General features: G+C 44.6%; 1 protein-coding gene across 1 annotated transcript; it reads right to left on the reverse strand.

Moving 5' to 3' along the window:
• Window positions 1-4,272: 4,272 nt before the first annotated feature.
• HDAC3 (histone deacetylase 3) lies at window positions 4,273-26,436 on the reverse strand. Its single transcript, XM_067566950.1, has 15 exons — window positions 26,303-26,436; window positions 26,010-26,092; window positions 18,704-18,846; window positions 16,884-16,965; window positions 16,449-16,505; window positions 16,298-16,353; window positions 11,087-11,220; window positions 10,712-10,792; window positions 10,556-10,629; window positions 10,267-10,331; window positions 9,452-9,541; window positions 9,209-9,267; window positions 6,725-6,804; window positions 5,925-6,082; window positions 4,273-5,597 (listed from the first exon to the last, which is right to left on the reverse strand). Exons 1-15 carry the CDS (start codon window positions 26,355-26,357, stop codon window positions 5,528-5,530), a joined length of 1,287 nt encoding a protein of 428 aa, XP_067423051.1. The 5' UTR covers window positions 26,358-26,436; the 3' UTR covers window positions 4,273-5,527.
• Between the last annotated feature and the right edge of the window lie 472 nt (window positions 26,437-26,908).

Raw genomic sequence — 26,908 nt, forward strand, 5'->3', positions numbered from 1 at the left:
TGCTTACATCGCTAATTAGTACTTCTCAGGCCTCCTCCTGAAGTTTGTGACTGCTCACTAGTTTCCTAAAGTGGGCTCTGCAGAGGCAGTTTTATGAGAGAAAAGAGGTTACTACTTACCAGTGACAGGAGTTTCTCTGAATATATTGTCTCCTCATTTCCAGACTGATTCCTGCTAGCCTTCCCTTTTCAGAACTAGGTTAAAAGGAACTGAGGGACAATTAAGGGGCAAGTTTTTCATACATGCTCTCTGTTCCAGAACGATTTGAGGGTGTGAATCCACTAATACCTCTTACTGCCATCATAGGTTCCCCCTCGCTTATTGCACAGGGCAAGTGAGTCCTAAAGCATGGTTTATACTGCAGAGGCAATATATTCAGAGAATTCCATATTGGTAAGTACCCTTCCTTTGTATCTACATTGTTTCAGATTTTATGCAGTTTTTAAACATTCACGCACACCCCCAATCTCATTTAAACCCATTTTGTTGTATTTCCCTGCAGAACTGGAAGTAAAATATTCAAACAGCAGCACAAAATGCATTCAGCGAACATACCTGAACATTCTTCTCTTTAATAACCCAGAGACTGCCTATTTGTATTTCTTTGATGTTATCCATGACCTCACAGGACGGAATCATCAAAACAAGCATCCCCTTTAAAAAGGAAGCCAAACACTCAGCGATTGCCGTCTCGGTTGCTGCTGATTGGAGGGTGAGAGTGCATGCTTATGTACACAGGTGAAGCAGTGACTGTGTTTCTACAGCTACTTTTATTTTATAGATTCTTGAGGATACAAAACCTGAAATGTCTACTTGGCCCTGTTTCCAATATCTACAGAAATCACTTAGCGAAATACTGTAGTGAGGCTCCACGGGCACAGCATATGCCAGTGACACTCAACTATCTTTCTCATTCTCCACTACTGCAATCACCACCACTGCTGTAATCTCAGAATTCATCTAAGAGATTGTCTCTTGGATGAAGGGACGTGGGCTCCAACTCAACCCTGGCAGGACCAAACTGATGCTGGTTGAAAGGGGGGGGGTGGGGGGGAAAACACACTTGGAAGAACTAGCAGGACAGTCTCCTCTGCTACTGAAGGCACACTGGCTCCATTCATCAGTGATTCGATGCCTCAGGCTCTTGTTTGACTCATCTCTAAGTTTTCCGTGACTAAAATACCCACTTCTTTCACCTCCTACTCACTAGGAAACATCACCCCTTCCTCCTGCATGAGGACCTGGCCATGAGGATCCATACATTTGTCACCTTTGCACCAGACTACTGAAATTCACTGCATCTGAGGTTGATTTTAAAAACAATGCAAAGGCTCCAGCCGTTCTAGAACGTGGCTGTCTGCCTTCTCCATGCCATGAGCATATCAAATGCATGCTCCAGTCCCTCCACTGTCTCCCAATTCATTTTCAATGCCAGTTTAAGGCTTTGTTCCTAATTCTGAAAGCAATCATGGATCAGGTTCAAAGTACATTGGAAACCACATTTTAACCTGTGAACTACCAAGACAGCTGTGCTCCTCTGGGACAATGCAGATCACAAAACCCAGAATAAAGTGAGAGAGATCTGGGGACAAAGCATTCTCAAATCAAGGGGATATGGCTCTGGAACAAACTTCCAGAGAGATTAGATGAATCCAGAGTTTTATCATCATTAGGAGGCATTGCAAAAGGTTTGATAGCTTTTCCACCATAACCAGAATGACATTCACAACATGAGCCACCCCCCTCCACCACCCCCAAAATTACCCCACCTACCTTAAACAGAGCTTTCTCTAACTAAAAAAGGAGAAACCAGAGATGTCAAGAAATCCCCTAAGGACTTCACTATTAATCTATTCTGGAAGGAGCTCACATATGGAGGGCAAGAATATAAAACCCTAAGATAAGACAGATTCAATGCATTTATTCAGTTTCTCTCTAAGTATCAGAAAGCTAAGTATAGTTCACCTTCACTATAACGAACCTTTTGGAAGCCAAGCCTGTTTGTTATAACCAGGGGTTAGTTATAACAAAAGGACAATCAGACAAATGATAAATTGCTGGAGTAAGTTAATGAAGTGGCCTTACATAAAGGTGTTAGCTATCATTATTAATAATTAATTAATTTAGCTAAGGCTAGAAGTTGGTCAGGGATGGTGATTTTAGGTAACCTCTGTGACTACAGCCTCCGGAGTAGTGGGATGCCAAACAGTTGGCAGTCAGTCCTGCACAGTGGGACTGGGGCTCCAACTTCGACTTCAGTTTCAGCTCAGCGGATGATGCTGGATGCTGGATAAAAATTGTGCATTTATGTGCAACATCCTTTTTTCCCCCCAGTACAGTACTGTACCGTAGCTGAGATCCAGGGACTGAACTCATTATAGCAAGGGTGTATGATAAATTGTAATTGTTTTACAAAGGGTTTGTTCTAAAGTGTTTCCCAAAATAATTATATCAGCCTTCATTTACTTTCAGTTGTTACCAGAACTTGGTCCCATCCTGCATTTCAGACCACAGTCCTACGATCACATTGTATCACTTATTTAACCCAGTTAAATATCAGGGCCTCAATGTTTGGGATGGCCCTTTGTTAAATATTTCAATGGGAAGATAGACTTGCCTTTCAAAAGAGAGACTTCAGAAGTGTAGAACCAGGCACTGTCCTCCAAATTCATGGCATCAGTTTATAAGCCAGCAGTGGAGATACACAGTTCAGGTTCTGGAGAAGCAAAACTGCCTAAAGTAGCCCAGTTTGTGCCTGTGACCCACACGATGTGGTGATCAGGGAGAAGTAGTTTATGTTTCTGTATGGAGTATAAGGAAAGGGGCTGAAAATACAGTGAAGAACTGAATCGATCCCTACACCTCACTTTATCCCATAATGAAAAGACAATAGGGTAACTCAATGAGCAGGAGCATACAAACTGCAGAATTCACAGCTGCACAAGGGCAAACAATCAAATTCTAGGAGGGAAATCATTTTGACTGTAAGAAATGGCTGTAGCTTTCCAAGGTAAATTAATTAGAAGGATAATCAACATGTCCTGCTGCAGTGAATAGGCAGATTGGCACTTTTTCAGTACTTGCTCCTTCAGAGGAACATACTACCTCCCTTTCTAACATACCTGACCAGTTACTCAGTACTAGAGGTGATGGTGAAATTCATTCCTGACCCTTACAGCCAAAGGTGAGACACTGGACTCTCCTGACAAATGGTCTGACACAGCCAGAGGTAAAAACACCAGACTAGATGGACTAACTTTTTGATCCTGGGAGCTGGACTAGGAGAGAGCGGAATGGGACTGGCAGTCAAAAATTCTGGGTCTGACATTGACTCAATGTGTGATTTCAGGTAAGCACTTTACCTTTTGGTTCCTCTATTAATCCAGCTCTGAAAAGAGGATAGTACTTACATTTGTAAAGCACTGGGTTTCTCAGCTGAAGAATGCTACATTAGATGTACCAAACGGTCTGATCTTGTATGTACCTATTTGAGTGGAGGCGGAAAGGTTAAAAATAAATAAAACTCAAGTGTCCGAGGCAGAGGAGGTTTCTTGGCATGTGCTGCTCACTGACACATTTTGTATTACTGCCCACTGTGCTCAGCTGTGACTCAATGGTAAGCATCAACCTTTACATTCCTCCCCGTTATTCTGCACCGTTGGGCTATGAGTTGCATTAATGACACACGTTCCTTTTAGCATGTTCACTCCTCTAACAGATCAGATCAAGTTGTCGGTTGTCTCAGGCCCTCACATTCCAAGCTCTGTGTCTCTGCTCAACATTGCCACTGCAAATACAGGAAAAGGCAGAATGGGAAACATGATTCAGGAAGCTTTATTTAGCAGACACAGACAGCAGGAGAAACAACTAACAGCTCTGACTAGCAAGAGCTTATCTTGTGAATAAAAGTTGATAATGCATTTTAGCTAACAAATACGACTTGGAACACATTGAGAGGAGCCCAATCACTTTGAGGGGTGGTCAAGGAGGACAGTTAGAGACTCATTAATAGGGGACCCAGACCTGGGTGCTAGGGTTAGGAAAGGTAAGGGTGGGACACACATCAAGGAGCAGAGACTAAAGGAAATTCATGGCCAGAAAGGACCATTAACTGTAAATGCCTTCCTTAACAGCAAAGATGTGTTGCTCCCTGCAAGGTGGTCAGTTCACCTGTATAGAGGGCACTAGCTGGAAGCCTACAGTGCTTTCACTCATAGGCACCCAGAGAAGCAAATTGCACCATCTTTTCAACACACAAAACAACAAATCAGGTAAGAAAAATACCATCTCCGTTTATTGTTTAAAAACATTGGTAAAACGAACAGAGAAGTACACAGAGCAGGAAGCCGATGCCCATTTCATCTCCCCAGCTAAGACAAAATTCTCCAAACACAAACAACAGGAAAGGGAACAACACAAGGCCCAAGGCTGAGACTGAGCGTTTGGAATTGAGGACGCCTAGGAGAAAGGTGTCCACACTGCAGTAGGGGTAGAAAAGCTCATATTTTCAACTTCAGGAACCACTTCCCTCCACACAGAACAGAATGAAGTCTTCTGGGTTGTCAATGAGGGGAAAGGCCTTCCACTTAGGGTGTATGACTCATCCCAAATTATCTTTTCGATGTGCAGAAGGGCATGGGACGGGGGAGAGGAAAGGTGTCTGGAGGTTACAGTAGAAGTGGGAATGCACATTGCCACACTAGGTAGGGCACAGCCTCTGTGCAACCAACCCTTGCAACCTCGGTTCCTAGTGATGTGAGCCTCAAGGAAAGATTTAGATGGGGAGTTCTGGCCAAAACCAAATTTGGCAAATTGCTGTAGTTCTTGTTAGACCTAGAATGAAGCTATTCCAGAGGAAAAGACAGACCACACTCTGAATATATTCTCCCACCTTGCTCTACCACATTGGACCCAGAACTGCCCAGTCTTACTCCCTCCCCGATCTCAATCCCTCAATGGGGTCAAACCCAACACTGGCCTTGCCTCTTGACTGGGTTTCTCCAACAAATACAGGGACTTAGGATGGCTGGAAAGGCTGGCAGGAAGTGACCCTCAACACAGGTTTCAGTGGACTTCAGATCTGTTGCCTGAGCAGAGGGACAAGGACACATTGAGTGGTGCTGATGAAGGGGTCAGGGAGGTTCTAGGTACCAGAGCACTGACTCCTCTGGCTGGAGCCTGAGCTGTACTGAGAGGAGCTGGTGAAGCCACTGCAGACCAGGCTCTGTTGTATGGCAGCAGCACAGAGACCATAGCATGGATCCAAGTGTAACATGAATGTCCATTTGTCCTAGTGGTGACAGTCAGAGCCCTGAGGGCCTGGAGAGGGTAAGGAACAGGTTTCACTGCTCTCTGCCTCCACAGGTATCCAGCCTGTCTCAGAAGCACTGCTCCTGCCGCCACATGCGTCAAATATGAAGGGGAGGTCCAAGGAGAGACTTTCTACTGGCTCGTGTGTGTCCTCTCCACCAAGCACCAATGTCCTAATAGGGACCTCCCCACAGTTCAGAGTCCCACAGCTCCGGCCTCAGATCTCGACATCACTTTCCTTATCATTATCATGGTCACCATCATAGAACTCGTTAGACGCCTCAGGCCTGAAAGATAGATAAATACATCAGGAGAGGCAGCCTTTTCAGAAGAGCAGAGTTTGCCTAGACCCTGGGATGAGAACCCATTGGCAGAAAAAGAGAGGGAGGGACACATCAGCTGACTTGGCAGACACATGGGATATGCCCTCTGAGGCATGTAACCATGTGCTAGTAGAGAAGTTTCTCTGGATAGGAACCAGAGATCAAAAGGGACACAATATCTACTCTGGGATGTGGACAGTCCCCACCGTATCTCCCCTCACTGGGACGGGGTGACAGGAGAGAGAAGCCCCTTTCCCAGCTCATCAGAACAAGGAGAAAGAGACCCAGTACCTGTTGTAGTTCTCCTCTGAGCCTCTCTCCTCTGGATCAGGCTCGTCTGTACGGTCGTAATTGAGCAGATCAGAAGGAACATCGTGGATCTGGACACTGGGGGCATGGTTCAGCATTTTCAGATTCTCAAATATTGTCTGTCTGATTTGATCCAAGTACTGGTTAGGAACAGAAGGAGCAGATCAGCTTTGCAAGATTGAAGAGATAGTACCACAATTGCTGGCATTAACATTTGCCTACATCATGCATGCCCTAAAAGGCCACGCAAATGCCATCACGGCAAATGGCTTTAAATTATAGCCTAAAGTGTGATATAGTCAGCATAGGCACTGAGGGCTTGTCTACCCTTAAAAGGCTGCAGCTCGGCTACTGTAGTGCTTCGGTGTAAACACTGCCTACACCGACAGGAGGGCCTCTCCCATCATCATAGATAATCCACCTCCCCAAGAGGCAGTAGCTATATCAATGGGAGAGTTCTCCTATCGACCTAACACTGTTCTGCATTAGGAGTTAAGTCGGTATAAGATTCTCAAATGTGAAGGATCTTTGGAGAACTCCCTACATCTTAAAAATGTTTTAAGGCTGCAAAGAAAGCAGCATGTTGTCCAGCACTTTGACAAGCAGGGAAGCCTCTTGTTGCCATGCCCTGATGAGTTTTTCTGGGGGAGCTGCTGGGCTGGACTCCACCTGGTTTCACAAGATCTAGCATCACGCACAGACCTTTTCTTTTCAGACAACATCACATGGCTATATTGGGTGATGCAGAGCAGAGTGTCCAGGACAAGGCCAGAGCCACTCACCTGTCTGGAGTTCTGGTTCTCAATTCTTGTACTGACATCTGGGTGGAGGGTGAAGTCTGGAGCAAAGTACTCAAAGTATTCTACGAGGGAATCATTAGAGTTAAAGAACAGGGATGAGGAGAGTTTGTTACTAGTTTTTCTGAAACACTGTTCTGCAGAGATAGAAACAGCCTACCCTACTCCACTCTAGCTGTCACCGTACCATCAAGAGCACAGTGAGAGCCAACTCCATCATCATGAGGGATGTGCTGCCAGAAAGAGAAAGCAACATGAACACAGTTAATTGTGTAAGGATTTTAGAACACACGACACTGTAATGCAGATATGTCTGCTCAGTGAGGCCTGCGAAAGGTGGATGGATGTGTATAGTAGGAAACAAGGAAGATCTAGAACACATTGGCTAGGATCAAAAGATACTACTGCTTCAACCCCACTCTGGTCAACAAAAACAACGAGAGTCCTGTAGCACCTTAAAGACTAAAATTCCTGCGGGCATAAGCTTTTGTGGGCTGCAACCCACTTCGCCAGATGCATGAAGTGGAAACCAGAGATAGGAGGTGTGTACACGTACACACACGCACATGCACACCCAAAGGGTGAGAAACATAACAATGGGGAGGGGAAGTGCTAACAAAGTCAGTTCAGTTAGGATAGATGAGGCCGGTTCACAACCGTTGATTAGAGGGTGAGAATGTGTGAACAGTGACAATTACTTCTTCTAATGAGATAACCATTCCAAGTCCCTATTCAGACCCAATCTGATTGTGTCAAGTTTGCATATGAGTTCAAGCTCTGCAGTTTCTCACTGAAGTCTGTTTTTGAAGTTTTTTTGTGGAAGTATGGCAACTTTCAAGTCAGCTACAGAATGTCCTGGGATATTGAAGTGCTCTCCAGTGGCTTATGGATGTTACCATTTTTGTGTCTGATTTGTGTCCATTTCACTGCTAGATTGAAGACCCCATTATCAAATACCTGGACATACCGCGTAGGTATTTATAGATTGTGATCAAGTCATGCCTTCACTTTCTCTTCATTAAGCTAAATAGATTGAACTCTTTGAGTCTATCACTACAAGGCAGATTTTCTAATCCTTTGATCATTCTTGTGGCTCTTCTCTGAACCCTCTCCAATTTATCAAAATCCTTCTTGAATTGTAAACACCAGAACTGGACACAGTATTCCAGCAACCATCACACCAGTGCCAAATCCAGAGGTAAAATATCATCTCTGCGCTCACTCAAGATTCCTCTGTCTAGGCATCCAAGCATTGCATTAATCCTTTTGGCCACAACACTGCTCTGGGAGCTTGTGTTCAGCTGATTATCCACCCCCAAATCTTTCCAGAGTCACCGCTTCCCAGGATAGAGTCCCCCATCCTGAAAGTGTAGCCTACATTCTTTGGTCCTAAATGTATATGTCTTCATTTAGTCATATTAAAATGCATATTGTTTGCTTGCACCCAGTTTACCAAGTGATCCAGATCGCTCTGTAACAGTGACCTCATACTTTTCATTATTTACTACTTGCTCAGTTTATGTGGGTCATCTGCAAACTTTATCAGTGATGATTTTATGTTTGTTTCCAAATCATTGATAAAAATATTAAACAGCATAGGGCCAAGAACAGACTCTTGCGGGACCCCATTGGAAACATACACATTCAATGATGATGGCCCATTTATAATTACATTTTGAGACCTGTCAGTCAGCCAGCTTTTATTCCATTTAACATATGCCATGTTGATTTTATATCTGTCTAATCCAATGTGGTACTCAGACTGAGGCTCACAAGCCACAAGTGTCTCCCAGGTATGTCTCTTACAGCTTTCTGCAGCACATGATATTAAAAAACTGTGATTTAATTATTAACCAATCTAAGTTGTTAGCCAATCAGGATGCTTTTACTATGTTATTAACCAATTGTAGTTGATAAAATAATAATACTTGGTCAGTCATTTTGCTGAGAAAATTAATATCTATATCAGTTTTATATAGTTTATATATAAACTAAATATTTCCCTGTCATACTGTTTAAATATGAATATATAGCACTATAGTAAATGAAACAATGAATTCACACGACTGTGGCTTTTTTGGGTAATGTTGATCAGTAATTTGGATCTTGAACCACCGATGTCTGAGTATCACTGTTCAAATCAAAATGTTGTGCAGTATCAAGTAAAAGGCCTTAAAGATGTCAATTAAATCAACACTGTTCCCTTTATCAATCAAACTTGTAATCCCATGGAAAAAATAAATTGTGTTAGTTTCACAGGATCTATTTTCCATAAACCTATGTTAATTGGCATTAATTAGGATTACCTTCCTTTAATTCTTTAATAAAATAGTCCCATATCAGCTGCTCCAATATCTTGCCCAGGATAGATGTCAGACAGACAGACCTATCCTTACCTGGGTCATCCCACTTAACCTTTTTAAATATTGGCACAACATTGTAATCTGTAAGTAGAAGACAGTGACTCACCGCTGTATGGGAGTTCCTCACTAATTGCTTCATCCACAAGCAGCGACGTTTCATAGGTCCTAAAAATCACAGAATACTCTACTCAATCCAGAGAAGACAGAATTCTCTTCCATTACACAGTACTGGCAGTCTGCCTGAAACTCAGTGATAGTTACAGTCAGGTAAAGGCCCGAAGGGGCACAAGCATTAGTGACCCTCACACCATTTGCAACAAACAGAACAACAAGCATGTGAAGGACTCACCAGCATCGTGCCACGTTACGAACAGTATAGCCGCCTCCTCCCAGCACCAGGAGGGGGATGTTGAAGCTCTTTACATACTCCACACACTCCCTAAAAACCCAAAACAAGATAACCTGTGACTGATAGCAGCTGACCTAAGCTCATCAACGCAGTACCATGCTCAACCCAGTAACATACCTAGCTGTATGATACACAGAATTCAGGGCTCCCATAAGTGAAGCCCAAATCTTGCCCTGATGGGAGCCACTCTCGTCTTGAGAGAAATTTGATCTGTGTTCATGCACTCTGGCAGCGCATTGCTGGAAGTGTTGCAAGATCCCAAATCTAGCCTGGGAAATCTGTTTCTGCAGAATCTTACACTTACACTAGAACCTCAGAGTTACAAACACTTTGGGAATGGAGGTTGTTTGTAACTCTGAAATGTTCATAACTCTGAACAAAATATTATGCTTGCTCTTTCAAAAGTTTACATTGACTTAAAACAGCTTTGAAACATTACTACACAGAAGAAAAATGCCGCTTTCCCTTTATTTTTTAGTAGTTTACGTTTAACACATTATTTTTTGTCTGTTGCTGCCTGATTGTGTACATTCGGTTCCAAATGACATGTGTGGTTAACCGGTCAGTTCATAACTCTGGTGTTCCTAACTCTGAGGTTCTACTATATTTGCTCTTCTGAGGACAGCCTCCTATCCCACAGGGAACCAGATTGCTTTTGTTGTGCTTAAGTCTCGCACTGAAGGACCCAATGCATTCTTTCACACACTGCAAAGATGGTCCTTTAAATGCCCCATCCACAACCCTGCTGAACTTACCCATGTCCTCTTATACTGAGGTTAAAGCAACCCAGACGGTCACAACCCAGGGAGTCAGCACCGCACTAGGGAAGAGAAAGGGAACAGTGGAATCCTGGCTAAGAGGCATTACTCTCCAGAAGCCACCAGCACCCCACAGATATACCCACCCACCACAGAGACACAAGCAACATGCCAGCCAGAACACACCTGTCTATATTCCCCAGGGAGCTACAGATGCACATAGTGGAGAGTGCATGCCTCCTATCCATACCCTCTGCAACATATGCACACAGACCTGCTCTCCTACCTGCAGCACTATGCATGTGGGCTGGTAGTAGTCAATCACCTGGTTAATGACTGGCTGGAAAAGGTGTTTATAACCTTTAGAAAGAAAGGCAGACTGTCACAATGGCTCATCAGGGCAAACAGGGACATCAGGGGGCAGGGAAAGCCTTCCACTTACTTTGGTCATCAATGCCATCCCGCAGAGGCACATTGAGGCAGTAATAGCGGCCACTCTCCGCCCCAACCTCATACATATCACCTGGCAGAGGAAAGAAGGCAGAGTCACGACACACAAGATCAGCTCTGAAACATCATAGGTGTGGGCAGTGCAGACAACAGCTTCTGCCAGGGGACCAAATGGTGGCATGGAGATCATTTCCACCTACTCTGCAAACTACCACAGGACTATATCCTTCACCCAGCCACTCCCCACTCTCTACAGCTCCTTTCTTCCATCCTCTCTCTGAGACCAGAGCCCCAAAAACTCATGCTACTAGGTAACAGCAGCAATGGGGCCTGAAATCTGACCTCACTGGGGCCGTGGAGACTCTACCTGTACCGGGGAAGAAGTAGTTCCCATATTTGTGGAAAGACACTGTCATGACACGATCCGTCAAATAAAAGGCTTCCTGAACACCATCTCCGTGATGAATGTCAATATCAACGTAGAGAACCCGTGGGTGATACCTGCCAGAAACAGGAGACAAAGGTGCATTACACCACTAGCCCCCTCTCAATTACAGCAACAGCAACCACTTTGCTATGGCTTCCCAAAATCAACCCCCCAAAGAACAAGCCTGTAATATCTCAAAGGCCTTCCTGCCCAGCAAGCCCATCTGGTCCTGCCCTAATCTCTCTGGAGAATATAGTCTCATGACTATGGAACTTACACACAGTATCCTAAAATACTCTGCTGTTACATCTGAAGATAGAAAGAGAAATTAAGAGGCATGAACAAGGAATAACAGGTTTTAAGATGAGACTAGAAACACGATGGAGAGTGCATGAAAGAGAAAGGGCTGGTTCAGATGGCAGAGGCTGCAGAGAAGGCTCTTGTACTGACAGCAGCAAGATTATGCAAAGGGTCAAGGAGGAGGCTGTTGCTAGACAAGCCAAGTAAGGGGAACCAGCCAGGAGGCTGGGTAGCGCAAGTTTATGAATTGACTGAGAAGTTTAGAAAGCACTTTACATACAAAAGTCTTTAAAGAATTTACAATCTAGTAAGTCTTTAAAAACTAGAGCAATTTAAAAATTATCCTGAAATGAATAAGGAGCCCGTAAAGTAATTTGAGGATGGAAGCAGCTGTTCTTCCTTGTGCTGGAGTCTGGAGAGCCAGGACTAGAGGACCTCAGCAGAGTGAAATGCAGTCATCCAGATGGAGGCCTGAACGTGGACCCCATCCACAATGGGCATAAGGACATAGTGAACAGGGGCATTGTTGCAGAGATGGCAACAGGCCGTACTGCAGAGATAGGGATGTGGAAAAAGAAAAGTTGAGTCAAGGCTGAAGCCAAAGTTACTAAGAATGGAGGTCTGAATGCAGGGAGAGAAAGGAGATGCAGTGGGCTTGAGAAGTGTCCTCTTCCCCTGGAGAATCACATGTGAGTGGACATTCAGGTGAAGGCAGCAGAGCTGAAACTTACTGAGCAACAAGTTTACAGGGTCATATAAGGAGAGGTCATTAAAAGTATCAAAACATTTATATCACCAGTGTAAATGTGATAACTAATGTTAATATTAGAGGGATGATATAACCCTCAACTGAGCCAACACCCTGTTTGAGATGGGGTGACTAGTACTGCAATAGCATTTTAGAGGAGGCAAACCTTGATGAATCCAGCAAATATCAGAATGCCTTTCTAGAATTCCCCATCCCACTCATTATGTATCTGGACTTTTCTGAGGGGGAACCACAACTGCACTTTTTTGACCAAAGCAGAGGTCCCTATTATGCTGTCTCCAATGATGCCCACATCCCGGTCCTGAACCAATACAGCTAAATTTAGAACCCAGAAAGATGTAGTTCAAATTTTCCTTCCAAAGAGCAACACTTGGCATTTATCACAAAGGCCTTAACAGCAAGAACTGTACACACATTAAGCCTCACAAGCCCCCTGTGAAGTAGATAAGTATTTCACAGATGGTAAGCTGAGAAAACAATCAACAAAACTAGCACCAGATATCCTTATTCTCAAGCCTCTGATTTAACTAAGAACTATTGCTGCTCATGAGAATGAGAACAGGACAGTAAGTCAAGAACTGAGTGTTCTGGGACTCCACAATGGCAAGGTCTTGGCAGAGAAGCAAAACTACCAATAGAGACACAGGATGGAGACATAAGAGCAGAGACCGTCGCATTGCGGAAGTAAATGCGTGGTTACGCAGGTGGCGTCGGAGACAGGGCTTTGGATTTTTCGATCATGGGATGTTGTTCCAGGAAAAAGGATTACTAGGAAGAGACGGGATTCACCTAACAAAGAGTATCTTTGCAGATAGGCTGGCTAACCTAGTGAGGAGGGCTTTAAACTAGGTTCGATGGGGGACAGAGACCTAAGCCTGAAGGTAAGTGGGGAAGTGGGACACAAGGAAGCAGAAGGAGGAAGGTGCAACAGGGGAGGCCTCCTGAATTGCACTGAGAAAGTAGGACAATTGGCTAGTTATCTCAAGTGCTTATACACAAATGCAAGAAGCCTGGGAAACAAGCAGGAGGAATTGGAAGTCCTGGCACAGTCAAGAAACTATGACATGATTGGAATAACAGACTTCGTGGAGTAACTCACACGACTGGAGCACTGTCATGGATGGGTATAAACTGTTCAGGAAGGACAAGCAGGGGCGAAAGGGTGGAGGAGTTGCACTGTAAGTAAGAGAGCTCTATGATTGCTCTGAACTCCAGCATAAAACTGGAGATAAGCCAGTTGAGAGTCTCTGCGTTAAGCTTAGAAGCAAGAACAATAAGGGTGATGTCGTGGTGGGTGTCTGTTATAGACCACCAGACCAGGAGAACGAGGTAGATGAGGCTTTCTTCGGTCAACTAGGGAAAGTTTCCAGTTCACAGGACCTGCTTCTCATGGGGTCTTCAATCACCCTGACATCTGCTGGAAGAGCAATACAGCAGAGCACAAACAATCCAGGAAGTTTTTGGAAAGTGTTGCGGACAACTTCCTGGTGCAAGTGCTGGAGCAGCCAACTAGGGGCCGTGCTTCTCTTGACCTGCTGCTCACAAACTGGGAAGATTTGGTAGGGGAAGTAGAAGTGGGTGGCAACCTAGGCAGCAGTGACCATGAGATGGTCGAGTTCAGGATCCTGACAAAAGGAAGAAAGGAGAACAGTAGGATACGGACCCTGGACTTCAAAAAAAGCAGACTTTGACTCCCTCAAGGAGCTGATGGGCAGGATCCCTTGGGAGGCTAATATGAGGGGGAAAGGAATCCAAGAGAGCTGGCTATATTTTAAAGAAACCTTATTTAGAGCACAGGAACAAACCATCCCGATGTGCAGAAAGAATAGCAAATATGGTAGGCGTCCAGCTTGGCTTAACAAAGAAGTCTTTGGTGAACTTAAACACAAAAAAGAAGCTTACAAGAAGTGGAAGCTTGTTCAGATGACTAGGGAGGATTATAAAAATACTGCTCGAACGTGCAGGAATGAAGTCAGGAAGGCCAAAGCACAATTGGAGTTGCAGCTAGCAAGGGACGTGAAGGGGAACAAGAAGGGTTTCTACAGGTATGTTACCAACAAGAGGAAGATTAGGGAAAGTGTGGGCCCCTTACAGAATGGGGGAGGCAACCTAGTGACAGAGGATGTGGAGAAAGCTGAGGTACTCAATGCCCTTTTTGCCTCTGTCTTCACAGACAAGGTCAGCTCCCAGACTGCTGCACTGGGCGGCACAGAATGGGAAGGAGGTGAACATCCCGCAGTGCTAAAGGAACAGGTCCAAGACTATTTAGAAAGATTGGACATACACATGCACCTGAGGGTGCTGAGGGAGTTGGCTGATGTAATTTCTGAACCATTGGCTATTATCTTTGAAAGCTCATGGCAATTGGGGGAGGTCCCTGATGACTGGAAAAAAGCAAATATAGTGCCCATCTTCAAGAAAGGGAGGAAAGAGGATCCGGGGAACTACAGACTGGTCAGCCTCACCTCAATCCCTGGAAAAATCATGGAGCAGGTCCTTAAGGAATCCATTTTAAGGCACTTGGAAGAGAGGAAGGTGATCAGGAACAGTCAACACGGATTCACCAAGGGAAAGTCATGCCTGATCAATCTGATTGCTTTCTATGAAGAGGTGACTGGCTCTGTGGATGTGGGGAAAGTGGTGGACGTGATATACCTTGACTTTAGCAAAGCTTTTGATACGGTCTCTCACAGCATTCTTTATCAGCAAGTTAAGGAAATATGGGTTGGATGAATGGACTATAAAATGGATGGAGAACTGGCTAGAGCATAGGGCTCAACAAGCAATGATCAATGGCTCCATGTCTAGCTGGCAGCCGGTCACAAGCGGAGTGCCCCAGGAGTCAGTCCTGGGGCCGGTTTTGTTCAACATCTTCATCAATGATCTAGAGGATGGGGTAGATTGCACCCTCAGCAAGTTTGCAGATGACACTAAGCTGGGGGGAGTGGTAGATACCCTGGAAGGTAGGGATAGGATACAGAAGGACCTAAACAAACTGGAGGATTGGGCCAAAAGAAATCAGATGAGGTTCAACAAAGACAAGTGCAGAGTCCTGCACTTAGGATGGAAGAATCCCATGCACAGCTCCAGACTGGGGACCAACGAGCTAGGCAGCAGTTCTACAGAAAAAGACCTGGGGGTTACAGTGGATAAGAAGCTGGATATGAGTCAGCAGTGTGCCCTGGTTGCCAAGAAGGCTAATAGCATATTGGGCTGCATTAGTAGGAGCATTGCCAGCAGATCGCGGGAAGTGATTATTCCGCTCTATTCAGCATTGGTGAGGCCGCATTTGGAGTATTGTGTCCAGTTTTGGGACCCCCACTACAACAAGGATGTGGAGAAGTTAGAGAGAATCCAGCAGAGGGCAACAAAAATTATTAGGGGGCTGGAGCACAAGATTTATGAGGAGAAGCTGAAGGAACTAGGCTTGTTTAGTCTGCAGAAGAGAAGAATGAGGGGAGATTTGATAGCAGCCTTTAACTACCTGAAAGGGGGTTCCAGGGAGGATGGAGCTAGGCTGTTCTCAGTGGTGGCAGATGACAGAACAAGGAGCAACGGTCTCAGGTTGCAGGGGGAGGTCTAGGTTGGACATTAGGAAAAAGTTTTTCACTAGGAGGGTGGTGAAGCACTGGAGTGGGTTACCTAGGGAGGTGGTGGAATCTCCATCTTTAGAGGCTTTTAAAATGTGGCTTAACAAAACCCTCGCTGGGATTATTTAGCTGAGGTTAGTCCTGCTCTGAGCAGGGGGTTGGACTAGATGACCTCCTGAGGTCCCTTCCAACTCTATGATTCTAAGCATGCCAGGGACATGCCTGAACAGTTGTTGAGCTATAGCAGACACCTGAAATAGAGACTGCTAGGGCAGCCAAAATGATCAGCTATGTCTACGGCAGCACTGAGATTAAGGAGAACGAGAAGGGAAGAGCCCTCTATCAGCAGAAGAGATACCATTTACGATGTGGAGAAAGGCAGTGTCCATGCTACAATCACATCACAGAGAGCATCTCTCACAGCATCCCCCTCCCAGAACAGCACTTCCAACCCAGAACAGTATCACAGCTGCACTCACACCGAATCCTTACTTGAGCAGCTCCAGAATGCCGATAACTATGTCATTGACGTAACAAAACCCAGAAGCCTGCAGGGCAAAGGAAATAAAACAGAGTCAGAAGAAGAGGAGCACTGAGCCCAACTCTGAGTGAGAGACAGAAATACTTAGACTCGTATCATTACCTCAAACTTCTTGGCGTGATGCAGGCCTCCAGCCCAGTTTATTGCAATATCACAGATCTAAGAAAGGAGGAGCAGATTAGCTCTAAAATGAGAGCAAGGCAGCAACCACAAACCCAAACCTGCATGTCAACAGAGACCTCAACCCTGCCTCCACGCTGTGACCCACAATAACCATTTTCTTCCCATCCATCCAGTCCCTTCAAATGCCCCACTGTATGTCATCCAGTCAAGCTACTTTAACAGCGTTTGCAGTCAGTCAATGTGGGAGCAGGGAGGTATCCAAGATTCCCCCACAAATTAACAGCCACCTGACACAGAATTGGTGTTTTTATAGCAAGCATATGTGGTAGAGGTTATCCTAGAGACTCCATCCCCCACATCAGCCAGCTGGCATATCACTGTTTGAAGAGGACAAGCATATCAGCTCAGAGTTACCTTGTTGTTCAGTTGCGTTGCTCCCTGCAGTGAGGCCCCAGTATAGCGAGAGCAAAATTCAAAAAGTCCTGGGAACACTGGACTGCAAAAAGAGAACACTAAATTCAAACAGAGTAGAATCTCCTAACTTCAGATGCACATCTCCAGTGTTGAGATCAGAACAAAACTCTCAGTGGCCATTAGACCAATAATGCAATCTCTGCTGCAGAAATATTAATTCAGGATCATTCTGACCCTGATCACGACAGACTACCTGGCAACAGGCAACACTACACCATCCTTTGCAAGCACTATGGAAAACTTGGTGGATTTGATAATAATCACAAGAAACTTTCAAGTTAGTCTGAAACAATCTACCTTGTTCATGATATATTCCAGATCTGGAAAATGGGAAACATACAGATTAAATCCTGCCCTCTACCATGCTGATGCATATATGGGGGCAGGTCTTCGAAAGAGAAGACACAAAGCATCCTATACAAGGAAGAGGGCAAGACTTCACAACAAAACAATGACAACAGGGAACACAACTGTCCAAGATGTCTACTCACACACCATCTTCCCATAGGGTTGCAGTCTGTTAGTTTGAAGACGCTCCTGAGCCCGTCACCTATCTAGTACAATTTACTGCTCACAGCTCCATATGCATCCAGGGATGCACAATGCTCTTGCTCATAGCAGTGAACTATGTCCCATCCCCATCATGCAATCCCACTCTAGCCAGCAGGTTCCTTATGGCAGAAGAACTCCTTTACTCACACTCAGTGACCCACAGCATGTACACATTACCAAGTGCAAGTTGTAACATATCAACGTGTGCACACAATCTACCAGAAATAAAACACGGACCTCAAATCTGTTGCTTCTGTGTGTCTTGTTGACAGGTCCCAGAGCCTGTACTTGACCACACCGTTTTCACAAAAGTAAAACTACAGTCAAATTAGCCCAATGAGATGATTGGCTGAGGGAGAAAGCAAATGCCAGTGCCACAGACCTGGGAGCTGTGTGAAAAATGTGTTACATGGCCACCAAAGGAGAGGAAGAATGACACACTGGCTCACCCCAAAGCAGGTGGCAACCTGGCCTATATCTACAGCACCCTGTAGATACAGGCCAGCAGGCACATAGCTGAAACTCCAAGCAGACGGTGTATTTAAGAACACTGAGCTTGTTTAGTTTGGAGAAAAGGAGACTATGGGATGGAAAGGATAGCAGCCCTGCCTCCCCTGTGAAATCCCATCCCTTCTCGTATTCCCGTTAATCAGTGAGGAAAAGATTAGTACATATAGACTGTACTCTTATCCTTTTATTTATTTCTAGAGGTCAAGATTTTCAAAATTGACTAGTGATTTGGGGTGCAGTTCGAGACACTGATTTTCAGAGTTTATCTACACTTTCTGAAAATCAGGACCCTTTAAATTGTCTCAAGTTTAGCACCCAAAAATCTGAGGTAACCAAAATTATTAGCCATCTTTGAATATCTTTGCCCAAGTTCTAAAGAGCTAGGAGCCTCACACAACCAGGTAAAGTTACAGTCCCTACCTTAAAGAACTTACCATCTAGATACAGACCTAATAAATGAAGCTCAAAGAAATTAAAAAGGGGAAGGAGAGGACGATGATTTACAGCAACAACAGTTACTTAACAAGGTGTTTGCAAAATCTTAATGGCTCCATTAGTGTGCAGGGCTTTTTTAGTTAAAAATATAAAATGAATACCACACTGTAACGGAACCTTTCTGATGCTCACATACCATATCAAGTAACCACGTGAGATTGCTGTAACCCTTGTGATTCACCTGCTAAGTGCAAGATACTCACCAGTCATCACCCACATTGAAGGCATTGAGGCTCTTGGTGAATCCTTGCATGTTGTTGGGACTCACTCTCTGCAGGAAGTCTATATAATCCTCAGAGTGGAAGCGACACATATCATGCTGGGATGCCTTGTATGGTTTAAAAACCTCCAAGAGAACGACACACAAGAGTTATTTCCTGCTCAGAGTTTGGTTTACTTTGGCTACCACAAATCTCACTACAAAATTAACTCCAAATAGACAAATATCCCAAATTGCTGTGTCAGTCTAAAAATGCTCAGCTATGTGCTTGGCTTAACAAGTGTCATGCGAATTTTAAATAAAAGTGGTCAGGAAAGTAGGGACAGATTCAAAAGATGTTGAACACTGCACTTTTTTATATTAAAGTACACATTTAACTAAATTAAAATTAAGAATACTACTTACAAGAGGAAATTAAAGCTGCTCTGACATTAATAAGAAACTTAACTTTTGCCTTTCTTGAACTGTTTGTAGTTAAAATTGATACTTTTAACAAAATTAAGAAATTTTTGCTTTTTAAAAAAATTGGAGAAAGCATGGGCTTGTCTACATGGGGATATGTACTCACATAACTATACAGGTATAACTCCCCACATGGACCCTGTTACTCTGGAATAAGAATATAGTGGTATAATTATAGTGGTACTGTTATACTGGTAAATTTTCTGCACAGCCAAACCCACAAAGCTGCAAAACAGAACTACTCCTCTATTTGATGCACAAAAACATGCCTTCAGAATTATGGAGATTCACAAGTGTGCATATCCTCAATTTCACAGATTTTAAACTAAAGCACTTCAGGAAAAAATTAGCTCAAGCACAATGTGAGTCTATGGAAACATAAAACTACAGAGAACTACAGGCAAGTATCCAAACAAAGAGTTTGTTAAACTAGGCTCAAGGTTGAGCAAGTATCAAACTTTGAAGGAGAAAACCTGAAAGAACACTGTCATTTTAAAAACCAAATTTAGAAAGCCAGGAAGTTAAACAAATTATATTTTAAAAACCCCAAACATTGGAAGTTTGGAAATTCACAGTTAAAGCCCACCAAATAAACTATTCTTTCTAATCAGTAGATCTTCTATCAAAGATACAAATGGAGACCAACAAGTATCCTCCTAGCATGTCTGGTTGCTATCTATAAAAATAATTACCTCAGAGTTTCAAACAGATAGCTTGGAACCCACATTTGAAATCATGTATTTTTGGAGTTTCCCCTCAACACTTAAGTGGTATACCACCTTTGACTGTAGACATATTATTTAATCCATATGACCCACTCATGTTGCAGAGTATATATTTTTGAAGCCAGAAGGTACAAATATGATGTGCCCCGTAATAATTTGTGAGTACTGTATGTTGGCCTGGATATGGGATGGTATTTTCTATATGAATATTTTGGTTTAATCACTTCTCACTAGGGAACTTTCTGGGGTGGATCAGGCAAGAAGGCAATGGCTCAAGATGATCACCTATCAGTTTCCACTGTTACATGAGAACTATTCACTCCAATGACTTGAGTCTGTGGGACTGATTTAACCAGGAGGGAAGGGAGCTAAAGCCTACGAACGCAGAAATAAGCTTCCTGCAGAACAAAGAACTCAGACAGGAGGGTTTTTTTAAAAAGACTCTCTTAGGGGTGCAAAGAAAAATCCAGACTGAGACATGCAAAGACACAGGAACATGTAGAAGAAGCTGGGCTTGCCTAGGTCACCATCATTAAATGATAGTAATTTAGGTAAGGGACACAGGCACATCTAGCCCTACAGATGAAATATATATTATAGGTGGAGCTAGTACTGCCATTTACAGTTAAGGCTGTGCAACATTTCTGTTGCTTATAACTTTGCCAAACTTTAACAGTTTAGGATGAAATTTTCCATGCCAGATGTCTGCCTGAGGCAGAACTTTTTAGAAAATTTCCACAAAAACTGTTCAGCTTTTTTCAAAAATGAGAATAATCATCTGTATTACCACAGAATAGGCAAACCAATGTATTTTTCCCTATGTTAAAAAGTCTTATTTACGGTTTCATTGAGACATTCTAACCAGAAGGGCTTGAAATGTGGTAGGGGTGACCTTGGTGTCAGGAGCGCACCTTTTGCTCTTCCTGTGAAAATACCCAATTTGGGCTAAAATTATAAGCCCCTCAAAAAAATCAAGTTTTCTCATGCTTAATACAAGCTTGTAAGCACAATGCAGCACAATCTTCGCCAAAGATTGCGTCTTCACTAAACGTGCTCCAGCAGCCAAGCAGGACTTTCCCTGGAATCGCTGCTTTCAGCTTCACACTGAGGCACTAGCCACAGGAACTGAAATCAGGGCAATTCTCTTTCCTGTGCTCTCAGTGGTCCTGTCCCTGGCACCCAAGCAGCCCAAAGGAGGGCAGTAGACTGGCTGAACAAGAAGAACAGAAGAAGGAGCCTGACAGAGAGGAGGGAAGACTGGGAGGAGACAAAGAGGAGACTGGGTCTGGATGGGCAAAGACTGGGATAAAAGCCATAGAGAAAAGGAGACTGGGGCTGGCTAGGCAAGGACATTGGGACAAGAAGCTGGAAGAAGACAGGACTGGAACATGGACAGAAGGGTCTCTGACCTGTAGAGCACACTTCCAGTTCTTTGTGGGGGAGGGAATAGAACCCAAGATTCCAGAGCCTCAGCATTCTTCTACTGCCAGCAAAACTCTATGACACTCCTAGCAAAGGGTCTCATTCTGCCCAGAGACTGGTTCACATAGTGGTTTATCATCCTCTATCAGTTACTCCATTGCACAGGCCTCTGCCATTTGAGCTGTGCACCTAAGGCTCCCATCCTGCTGAGAACCCATGCAGAACAGGATTCCTGACGATGGAATTGCTGGGGTTTGTTTGTTTTTTTCCAGTTTTCAACCTTCTACATTTGTAAAAAAGAAAAGTTAAGCAGTCAAAAGTTAGGAAATGCCAGAATTAAGGTTGCCAACCTTAATACATCCTCCTCGTGCACTGATACAACCTCAGTTTCAACATTTCCTAACTTTTGCAACTTTCAACTTGACTTTGCAACCTTAATATTTTAATAGTTTTTTTTTTGGATGTAATATTGGATCAATATCCACAACACCCAATAGCATGGCCAGTGTAATGAATGGTAAAGAATTAAAATGTTGCCTACCTTCAAAGTGCAAGCACAAGGGATCACTGTTTGGAAGCTGTGATGAAGTCTGTGTAAGTGTGTAATGTTTCCTGTTTATGAGGTCTATATGGTGAGAGGCTGATATTTGTCTGGTCAAAGACAGAAGTTTGCAACTTTTATAATCCCCTTCTGATGACAAAAAACTCGTGACTTCATTGCAATGAAAATATGTTGCAATTGTGAAAATGTACATCATTTAGACAAAGGCTCTCAAACATCTCAGGATATAAACTGGCCATCAGGAAGTTCAGACTTAAAATTAGACGAATGTTTCTAACCATCAGAGGAGTGAAGTTCTGGAACAATCTTCCAAATGAAGTAGTGGGGTTAAAAAAAAAATCTAGTTGGCTTCAAGACTGAGCTTGATAAATTTATGGAGAGGATGGTGTGATGGAACAGCCTAATTTGGCTATTAACTGATCTTTGACTACTAGCAGTAAATATGCCCAATGGCCTGTGATGGGATGTTAAAAGGAGTGGGTTCTGAGTTACTACAGAGAATTCTTTCCCGGGTGTCTCGCTTGTGTCTCCCACATGCTCCCCGGGTGTCTCCCACATGCTCTGGGTTTAGCTGATCGCCATATTTCAGGTTGGGAAAGAATTTTCCCCTAGGGCAGATTTGCAGAGGCCCGGGGTTTTTTCATCTTCCTCTGTAGCATGGGGCATGGGTCACTTGCTGGTGGATTCTCTGTACCTTGAAGTCTTTAAACCATGATTTGAGGACTTCAACAACTCAGTCATAGGTTAGGGTTCTATTACAGGAGTAAGTGAGTGGGGTTCTGTGGCCTGCATTGTGCAGATCAGACTAGATGACCATAATGGTCCCTTCTGACCTTAAAGTCGATAAGGACTTGAAAAATCAACCCCAATTTATTATCATGACCCTAATCTCAATCATTTGCAACTATATCTCCCAATCATTTGTGACCATGATGTACTGCAATCATGGCGAGAAACTATGACTGTTTTTGGATGAGGGTGCTTGTTAAGGTGGGAAATGCTGATTCAGAAAGTGGGTGTGCATGACAAGGAGAGGGTGAGTGCTGCTGGGGTATTCTGAGTGAGGAATGCTAGTGCTGGGATGGGAACAGGAGAGTACAGATGCTGATGAGGGGAGTGGTGGTTAGGCTCCATAGTGTTTTATCTCACCTCATCATCTCCCTTTCCAGACATCACATTATGCTCTAGGGAAGAGACGTTTAAATATGTCGAGCCCTGAATGGATACAAAATTTGTATCCGCATTTGACCTGCAATCCGTAAATTATGGTCCGCAGATACCCGCAGATTTGCAGGGCTCTAGATATAAAATTTGGATCTGCATCCATCCGGGATATAAAGCAAATATCTGCGGATTTGCAAGGCTCTATAAATATGGTGACATGTTCATTGAGTATCATGTGCAATGGGGTCCTTATGGTAAGACAAACTGTTAATGTGGTGCTTCCCTGGTTGCAAGGAAGTGCATTTGTCATCAGGAATACATAGAACAGAGTGTACCTGTCCTTTTATGCAAGAGATATAAAGACTCACCAGACAGTACAACAGCTAGTTAAAGGCCTTTCCCAGTGCACATTAGACAACTATGTATGTGCCCTGGGAAGATTAAGGATCAGAATCCCCAACAATTATACCTTTTCTTGGTCTATATGGTCTGTATCAGACATCACACCCAAGAACTGAGTCAGTTGGTGAAGGAATTCTATCTATACATACAGTGGTAAAGAAACTGCCCAAAGACGGTCTACTGCAATATCAAAAACTACAAGCTAAAGGAACTTCCCCCTGCACACACACTATGCACCCACAGCTAGTTGCAGAAAATAAGGAACTTGGACAACTGACGAATACCATGCCTCTTTTAAACTTGGCTTAGGATGATCACTAATGCAAAGGGGCACCCAGGTGGTCCCAATGGACACAATTCTCCCGAAAGGTTCCCAAAACCCAGCAGCATCAGACAACACATTTTACAAGTGAGAATCTGCAACGGCCACCTCAAAAAAGTATGCATTGGGTATCAGTTAAATTTTTTGCCTTTCATTCTATTGAACACCCCTTTGCTCTTGTATTGAGAGAATTTATCTTCTCTACATTATTTATAACTTTCTATCTCTCTATCATGCCCCCTCTTATTTGCCTCCTTTCTAAACTTAAGACCCAAGTTTTCCCCATTTCTCTGGGCCTCTTTTGCTGCCTGTCTGTGAATCTCTTGTTTCTGTTATATCTTGAGACAGTCACCAGAGGTGAACACAACATTCCATGGAAATGTGCCCCATTGATTTATGATAATGACATAACACTGAAAATATTTTCTCCCATTTCATCCATTATGGATCATGGAAACACAGGAATTGCCACCCATCTCCCCTAGTATTCAGAAGCCAGTATTAGGACCTAGATCCTCAAAGTTGTAAGGTGCCTAACTCTAACTGAAATCAATGGGAGTTAGATATGCAAATACCTTTGAGGATATAGGTCTAGATGCTTCAAAAGAAGGTACAACAAACCCTGCCATAAGCAGTCATGCAATATCAAATCCAGAGAGAAAAAATGTTTTATACCCCCCTATCACTGAGAGGTTGGCTTACAGTCTGTAGCACAAGGGTTTACACACCTTGAAAAACTTCTGTTTTATTTCCTGAGTCCTTATTTCGGTAACACTAGATGTTCTCATTTTCCAGATAAGAGGCCAACTATTTCTGGAATCTTGCTGCAGTCTTGATCTCATTGCTACCCTGAGTTTCGCATTTGCCAATATTGCTACCTCCCCATTCATCCTCTGTTGCAGATCATTAAACATCACCAGCACCAGTAAGCTTTACCATGTTTAAAACTGACCATTTACTCCTATTTTTGTTACCTGTCCATAGCCAGTTATCTATGACTCAACTTTACTTCTTACACCATGACTTAGCTTTCCTTTACAGTACCTTGGGAAATACTTTGGCAAAGGCTTTTGAAAACTCAAACACAAGTTTTCAAAAGCCTTCTTCATCTGCTATTTTGTTAAGAAGATCATAGAATTCTAGTAGATTATTACATATGGGGTAATCAGAACTGAATCCAGTATTTCAAGATGTGGATACAATTGATTTATATTACAGCAGGGGTCCCCAAACTATGGTCCGCGGACTGCATCCAACCCACCGAAACATTATGACCGGCCCGCTGAGTTCAGTGGCATTACAATTATGTGCAGCCCTTCATAACATAACGCAGGGGTCAGCAACCTTTCAAAAGTGGTGTGCCAAATCTTCATTCCCCCCTCCCGGCCCCACTCCTTCCCCTGCTCCTCTCTCATATGACATGGTCCAGTGCCCTGGACAGGGGAGCTGCTCCTGCCCACCATAAGAGCAACACTGAATGACGTGGCCCTGGCAGCTGAAAGTTTAGAGGCCCTGTATTACACTATTAAAATGTGCCCAAGTATTGTCTCCTTTCTTAAGACACACTACCATTTATTTTTCTTTTTTGACTACCGTTGTTTGTTGAGCAGATTTAATCAAGTTGTCCCCAATGATGCCCAGATCTTTTTCAGCAGTTAGTTTGGCTATGTCCACACCAGGATAGTATTCATAAAATTTCCCACCGTCACTGCTTCAGTTCCACATCTAATAGCAACAGTGAAAGAACTACTGTAGAAAAGACACCAGCAGCCAATGATATTTTCATCCTCAGTGTCTAGACCTGCTCTGAGTGGGGTGCAGGGAGCTCGGGTGGATAAGAATGCCAGAAGTCACCTGGAACCTCATCTATACCAGCACTCCCCAATTATGCTGCCACCAACAGAGCGGAGCTGAACCACTGGTAGCAACAGTGGGAAATTTTAGAAAAGAATCCTGACAGAGACAAGGCCTTAACATAGAACCAATCAGTGCGTACAGATAGCTTAGAGCATCCCGGGGAGATTGAGAACCATGTTCTAGCCTAATATGGTTACATGACTTGTGTACACAGGCAAGAGCAAGCCATGTTATAAAATGGTCCAGACAAGCATACTTCATAACCACGTTTAAACATGGTTACATTTGCAGTGCACGCAGCAGGACTTTACAGGGCATGGAGAACGTGCCACAGAGACCAGAGTCTCATGGTCATCAGGGAAGTGATGCTTACGATCATCTTCTTGTAGAGCCCATAGTGAAGCACCAGACTGTGGGTCAGTGCCAGGCGATGAGGCTTCATGGGATGTCCTGCCCCTGGGAAGAGAAAAAGACAGTCAGCACCCTCAGAGGATCCATAACAAGACAACCCCTCCCCCACAGGGCCAGGGCCCCCTGCCCTCTCTCACAGGCTACAGAGACACAGGGCCAGCTCCCTAGCCCCCTACCCCCACACCCACGGCCGGCCCCGCTCCCCCGGGCCTAGGACGGGGCCGCTGCTCGCCTCACACCCCCCCCCCCCCTCACCGTAATGGAAGTTGCCCACGTCCGGGTCATAGAAATAGGCCACGGTCTTAGCCATGGTGCGGCGCGGCCGAGACCCGCCGCCTCCGCGCCCCGCCCACAACCGGTGACGTCACCGCGCAGCGCTCCTGGCCCCGCCCTCACCCAATGCGGAGAGCTCGCACGAGCCCGCCTCGCGCGGGATTGCAGGGGGGCGGGGCCGAGTACGCCCGCCACGGTCAGGGCAGTCCGTGGGGGCAGGGCCCTGCAGAGCCCACGAGCTCGGACCCCGCCTCACGGCCGCCTGCGTCCAATTTACTCAGTCCGCTTTGGCCAAGCCCGGGCTCTGCGCGCGCACCGCGCCGGTCGCGCGGTTTGGAGTGGTCTGCCCGCGGTCCGCCTCTGGGGCTGGGGTGGGAGCCAGAAGTGGCCGCGCTGCCATTGAGCCGGGCTGGGGACCCGAGGGGTTCAGGCCAGGTTGTATTTGTGGGGGGGCGTAGCTGGTGCCTGGACTGGAGGATGAAAGGCACGATCAGAGACGCCCTGCCGCAGGGCGGAGAGCAGCAGTCGGGCAGGGCAGGGCAGGGCAGGCTTGGCTTGGCTTGGCTTGCTGAGACTTCCTAACCAACA

The sequence above is a fragment of the Emydura macquarii genome, unplaced genomic scaffold (genome assembly GCF_026122565.2).
Source record: "Emydura macquarii macquarii isolate MOO-44397 ecotype Brisbane River unplaced genomic scaffold, CSIRO-AGI_Emac_v2 contig_2768, whole genome shotgun sequence".
NCBI classification, from domain to species: domain Eukaryota; kingdom Metazoa; phylum Chordata; order Testudines; family Chelidae; genus Emydura; species Emydura macquarii.

Bases quoted from the DNA above. Each gene is read 5' to 3' on its own strand.
- HDAC3 (XM_067566950.1), bottom strand. From the start codon at position 26,357: ATGGCTAAGACCGTGGCCTATTTCTATGACCCGGACGTGGGCAACTTC. The intron at 16,354-16,448 runs GTAATGATACGA...TTTGCCCTGCAG, and splicing joins ATCACGCCAAGAAGTTTGAG to GCTTCTGGGTTTTGTTACGT. The intron at 10,630-10,711 runs GTAAGTGGAAGG...TTCTTTCTAAAG, and splicing joins GGATGGCATTGATGACCAAA to GTTATAAACACCTTTTCCAG.